Genomic DNA, 6,569 nt, shown 5'->3' on the forward strand with positions numbered 1-6,569 from the left:
TTTTTTTCTTAGGAAAATAAGTTGTAGACAGATAGTAAATGTCATAGAAATGACTTTCACCCATTCAGGGGACTTGTGAAAGTGAGAATAAGTGTTCAGATACTGTCAAGTTTTGATTGACATCTGCCCTTCATGTGTGGAAAGATTTCTGCTCTTCTCCTCGAAACCCTCTTCTCTCTCCTGACCAAAAGCAATAAACAACAGAGGAGGAATAACCAGGTTATTCCTTCTCTCTGTCCCTAACTTTTCCTTCAGTCCAATGCTACTCATTTGATAAATAGCTATTGTTCCCTTATTATATGCCAGATACTCTGCTAGATATTGGAACACATGTAATAACAAACATGTGATCCTTTTTCTGAAAAAGCTTTTACTGAATGGAGATAGCCAATTAAACAATAGAATAAAAACTCTTAATCCTATATAATAAAAGCATAATATGCAAATTGACCGAATGGCGGAATGACCAGTCGGCAGGGGGCAGGGCCAGTGAGCAGGCAGCACCAGGCCAGCCAAGGCGCGTGCCAGCAGGCAGAGGGAGGGAACGGTGATGGGGGAGAGGTGGTGGCAACCAGCGGTGGTGGAGGGGTGATGGGGGGGGGCGGCACTGTCCCCTGATCACCCGTCCGATCGCCTCCCACAGAGGGAGGCCAGACTGCGGCTTAGGCCCACTCCCCCCCGGACTGTGAGAGGACGCAGGTCGGGCTGAGGGACCCCCCAACCCAGTGCACAAATTTTCGTGCACCAGGCCTCTAGTAAGATATAAGTAATTATTTTAGAAGCTCTCTGATTCCCTATGCCTTGAGCTAGGTGTTAAAGACCTGAGCTTGTCACTTTTGGGAGGCTCTCCAGTGCACTCAGACGCATCACTGCTACTTCTGATAGCATAGTGGTTATCTGGTCTCATTAGGGCTTCAAGAAGCATTTCATCACAGTCAGCCTCAGGTGAAGCATGATGTCACAGCATAGCATGGCTTCTCACATCCCATTTCCCATTAGAAAGGAGATCACTACTGTGTTCAAAGCTAAAGACAGGACCAATCCAACCTCAGAATCCCATTTTGAAGGGCCATTTCCTAGGACTACTTCTCGCTCCAAGTATCATATCAGTCAAAGTCCACTAGTTAAACACAATCATTAAGTATCTCACCAGAGGAAAGTTAATATAAGGAATTGGTTAAACATATAGATGCTTAAGAACCAAAAAGCACACATGCAACACTGAAGGTAACACAGAGATAACTGCTGGGAGCAGTTCCATACAACCCCTGGTGCTGGGGAAACAAGGGACAGAGTTTGTGGTTATGAGAACTTAGACTTTTGGAGGAAGGGATCTGCAGAATTGGGACCCAGATCTTTGAGGGCAGAACACCATCCAGTTGCTGCTAGTACCTCTGAGGGATCAATTGGGTCTGTGAGTGTGTCAAAGAGTTAGGGACTAGAGCCAGCTACCATTACCTGAGATGAAGAGCTGTGGCATGGCAACACTGTCCTAATAAGGGAGCAAATAAGAAGGAACAAGTCCCCTCTCTCCTCTCCTGCCTTCCAACCTCCCTCTAGTGGTACATGTTGGTATAACTACCAGCTAGCAAAGACCATGTGGTATTACAGCCTGCCAGCCACAAAATCACCCAGTATAGAAGGGTGGGATTGAAGCTCAGAAGCCATAGCTGGATGGGTGAGAGGTATTTGTCTCTGAATATATTGGTACACACACACACACACACACATACACACACACACACACACACACTCCTAAGACTTTGGTACACACTATTTGGCCAAATATTTTTTTCTCATTACCGTAGCAATATATATTTATTTATTTCCTTTAAATAGAACATACAAATAAGCTCACAGAAGAAAAAAAGATTCATCCTACTGCTGGAAAGATAATCATTGTTAACATTTTCACTTAGATCCTTCCCGAACGTTTTCTCAATGTACAGATATGTATTTTTTCATTATTCATACAGTTTTCTAAACTGCTTTAAAAAACGTTTTACTATATCACCAAAAGTTGCTCACATCAATATATATTTACTTATTTACAACAATGTGTTCAAAACGATCTTAGAATGTGTCTTATGAGCCTCCTCCGGGGGTCTGGGTAGGGGGCCTTAATGGGAGGGCCCTGTGTTCTACCATATACTCCTATCCACTGAAATTCTGCTTTTACTTGTTTTTTTTTTTTATGGATTTGATTTCTATGTAAGGTTTTGTGAGGAAAAAGAATTCTACTGCTAAAATATTAGAAAACAACAGATTCACTATGTGAATATATCATTTTCCATTTTCATGATGATAACAACAAAGGATCACTTTGTATGTAAAACTGTGTCTAAAGTCTAGTAACATGGTACAACATACTTTTCACTCTGTCTATTTGACAGTAGCTCAAAATTATTTTAACATATATTTCTTGAATTACTGATGAGATAGACAAGGTTTTGTATACTTAATAGTCATTTGTGTCTGTGGCAATCTTTCTTTGCAGATCAGGAAATTTTAAAGGGTGGCTCTAAAACCTTACTTTCTCTTTAATGTATATAGCCCTTGCCTCTTCCACATCCCCAGTTCAAGAAAGCTCTGATTTCAAATATCCACTGCTCACCAGGAACCCCATCTCCCTGCTCCCCACTCTTGGTACTGATCACAAATCCTCCTTCACTGACAACACAGAGACTCCCTCAGCTCCCCCAACATATCCACATCTAAAGCTATCTTTATTTTTCTTCCTGGCTCAGAAAAGGAAGGCTTTTCAAAATTTAAGTCAACCCCTCTACCTAAGCACTTGGTCCCCTCCCTGCTTATCTCCTCTGGGACCTGAATGGTGCCTGGAAAACAGCTGATACTCAAATAGCTTGTTGAAGAAGTAATGGGTCTTGCTCCACCTATTCCGCCCCTTTATCTCTTTAGTATGTCCATCTTCGCTCACTCTCTTGGCTCTTTTCCCTTAGCCTATATGTGATCAAATAATTTCCTGTCTGTGATGGCTCGGCTCTAGTACCCAGTTATTCAGTTAAATTGGCATCTAGGTGTTGCAGTAAAGGTATTCTGCAGATGTGCTTATCAGCTACAATCAGTTGACTTTACATAAAGCAGATTATCAGGGTAACTTGGGTAAGCCTGATCTAATTAATTGAAAGGCCTGAAAGAAAGAACTGAAAGAACCGAGGTTTCCCTGAAGTCAGGGAGGAGGAAAAAATCCCACCTGTGGACAGCAGCTTCAGCTCCTGCCTGAGTTTCCAGCCTGCCCTTCCTCATGGGCTGCCCTGTAGATTTCAGACTTGACTATCCAGCCCCGACAATCATACAAGCCAGTTTCTTTCAATAAGTCCCTTAAAATTGATAAATTATCTATATAATAAAAGCCCAAGCGACTGTTATGGCAGAACAACCGGTCACTATGATGCGCACTGACCACCAGGGGGCAGATGCTCAACGCAGGAGCTACCCCCTGGTGGTCAGTGAGCTCCCACAGGGGGAGCACTGCTCAGCCAGAAGCTGGGCTCATGGCTGGCAAGCGCAGGGGCAGTGGCAGGAGCCTCTCCTGCCTCTGCAGCAGCACTAAGGAGCAGCAAACTGAGCGGTAAGGAGCAGCATGCAGGCAGGCCGTAAGGAGCGAGGGGTCCTGGACTGTGAGAGGGATGTCCTACTGCTGGCAGACATCCCCCAAGGGGTCCTGGACTGCGAGAGGGCAGAGGCCGGGCTGAGGGAACCCTCCTCTAGTGCATGAATTTTGTGCACCATGCCTCTAGTAGATCTATATATATCTATCTCCTACTGGATCTGTTTGGTGGAACCCTGACTGATACACTATCCTTAAAATTAGAACAAAACAATACCCTTCTTGATCCTGCATCTTGCTGTTACCATATAAACTGTCTTCCCTTCTCACCTAAGCTTTTGCAATCACACTCTGAGCTATAGTCTCATTTATTCTTCTGGTGAATCAGACATATTCTTGTGGAAATCCCAAGGGCAATCTCAAACTCAGTATATCAAAAGTTATCTCATTATCACTGCCTAAATCCACTCGTTTGAATGCTATCTCTCAAACTCAAGATAAAAATCTGGAAGTCAAACTAGATACCTAAATATCTAAATATTAGACATCTAAATAAGTCACACTGTCCATCTTCAGTGCCAATGTTTGAATTCAGGCCCTCAAGATGTCTTGCCTCAGCTTTTGTAATAGACTACCTCACCACCGGCCCCATCTTCTTTAAATCTGTTCTCCAGCGCACTCTTCCTCTGATGCAAGGTGATTTAATTGCCCTGCCTCAGACTCGGTGACTCCTTTATCACCTACAGCAAGGGTTCCCCAACCCTGACCACCATCACAAGGCGCTTTAAAAAACACAGATTAGAATCCTACTCAGACCTAATGAATTCAAACTTCCAAAGTGGGAGCTGAATTGTAAAAGCTATCCAAGTAATTCTGATCAGCCATGTTCTGGAGCCACCAGTCTTCAGGGTAAAATCCAAAATCTGCCCATGATCTGACACCCCACTCCCAGCTTCACCCCTCAGCACACGTCATGCTCAGCAACACTGACAGGAGTCTTCCAACCCATGTTGATGAACCCCTGTCTGCCAGGAATGTCCTTCTTCCCTTATCTGCCTGGGAAAACCCTATTCATCCTTCAAAAACTTTATTCAAACATCATCAAGCCTCTTATTCAACCAGTGACTATTGACAAACTTGTGAAATTGTACACATTAAATATGTATGGTTCTTTGTATATCAATTATACTTCCATAAAGCTGCTAAAATTTACTGAGGTCCTACTACATGCCAAGCTCTGAACAAAGCATTGAGACATAAAGATCAGTAAGCTATATTGATAGTACTGCCTTCAGCAAACTCTCATGCTATTGGAGAAGGAGACATACAAATATACATATTAATACAATAATGTGAGGTAAATTTTGTGAGTGTCTGTGGTAGCTGAATAATGCCCTTCCCCAAATAATGTCCACATCCTAATCCCCAGAATCTCTGTTACTTTAAAAAAATTTTTTTAATTGATTTTTAGAGGGAGGGGAAGAGAGAGGGAGAGAGCAGAATCTATGAACATGTTACTTTACATTGCAAAGCAGATTTTGTAGATATTAAATTTAAGATTCGGAGATGGGAGATTATCTCATTATTTTGGTGGCTCAATGTAATCACTGGGGTCCTTTTAAGAGGGAGGGAGGCCTAGCCTCCATAGCGTGAGAGAGAGAATGGAGGGAGACTAGAAGATGCTATGCTACTGAGTTTGAAAATGGGGCATGGAGACATGAACCAAGACATGCAGGTGGTCTCTAGAAGTTGGACAAAGCAAGGAAGTGAATGCTCCACGAGAGCCCCCGGAAGGAACCAGCCCTGCCTGCTGATTTTAGTCCCCTGAGATTAATTTTGGACTTCTGACCTTCAGAAATGTAATGATTGTATTATTGTTTTAAGTGACTAGTTTGTAGTAATTTGTTACAGCACCAACAGGAAGCTAATACAGAGGCCAAGTGTAGTAGCACATAAAGGGGTTATGGAGTGGGGAAGGAATGTTCTGGAAGAATTACTCTGAGGTGATGACACCGGAGCTGAGGAAGGGAGACTGCAGAAGTTAGTGTGTGCAAGGCACACAGGGAGCATGGGAAGTGTTTCAACAAGGCAATGCTACGTATATTAAACGTTAGAAGTAATATCAACAATATTAATTCTGATAAATGTTTATTTGTATGCCAGGCACTGTTCTAACGCATTTATAACTCTGTGAGGTAGAGACTATTATTATCTTCACTTTACTATGGGGACACTAAGGTTTGGCGGAGTTAAGTAATTTTCCTGACATCACAGAGCCAGCAAACCGGCAGAGCTTTAATTAGAACCTTGGCAGTGTGTCTCCAAAACCCACTAACTGCCTCTCTGATACTCAACTGTGGGAGCCTTAACGACGTAAGTAAGGCACCATCAGTGTGGTTGAAGATAAATGAACTATTAGAAAGATAATAATGAGGTGGGAATCAGCAGGGCTTGGAATATTGTCTAGTCTTACATTGAGGATGAAATTGATAGTCAGCCAAACCGTTCCAGTTCCTTTGATGTGATTCCGGTTTTGCTATCGCTCCAGATAGAGGAGCCTTGACTATCTCAAAGTAAATCGCTCCTGTGTTACAACCTCTACTTTGCATAATCCTCTTTATTTCCTTGCTGCCTTTCCCCCTAATGTCTGAGGGGGAGTGCATACGCCAACTCAACTCTGGGCCTCAGTTTCCACATCTGTAAAATGCCTTGAAGTACTGTAGTTCCAACCTTGGTTGTGCCTTAAAATCCCCTGTGGGTAAGCATAAACCAAAGGCACATTCCTCGCCCCATCTCCGAGATTCTGACTAATTCCGGGCCTGGGCTTTCCCCCAAACTCTCCCAGGTGATGCTGATGAGCGTCCAGGTTTCTACCTGGGTCCTTTCCAGCTCAGGGTTTGGTCCACGATTCCGTGAAGGCCCCGCCCCTCCCTCGCCCCGCCCTCTTCGTCCCCGATTGGTCTCAGCTCCCCGCCGAGATGACTTCGCGGGTCGGGTC

General features: G+C 43.7%; 1 protein-coding gene across 1 annotated transcript in view; it reads left to right on the top strand.

The window, feature by feature from the left end:
* The first annotated feature begins 6,549 nt into the window (after positions 1–6,549).
* Positions 6,550–6,569, top strand: part of LOC102253821 (chromosome unknown open reading frame, human C3orf17) — a 15,114-nt gene continuing 15,094 nt past the window's right edge. Inside the window, exon 1 of the mRNA XM_005873317.2 lies at positions 6,550–6,561. Coding sequence (XP_005873379.2) covers positions 6,550–6,561 — 12 coding nt within the window. The remainder of the gene's footprint in view (positions 6,562–6,569) is intronic.

The sequence above is a fragment of the Myotis brandtii genome, unplaced genomic scaffold (assembly GCF_000412655.1).
Source record: "Myotis brandtii unplaced genomic scaffold, ASM41265v1 scaffold406, whole genome shotgun sequence".
NCBI lineage: Eukaryota > Metazoa > Chordata > Mammalia > Chiroptera > Vespertilionidae > Myotis > Myotis brandtii.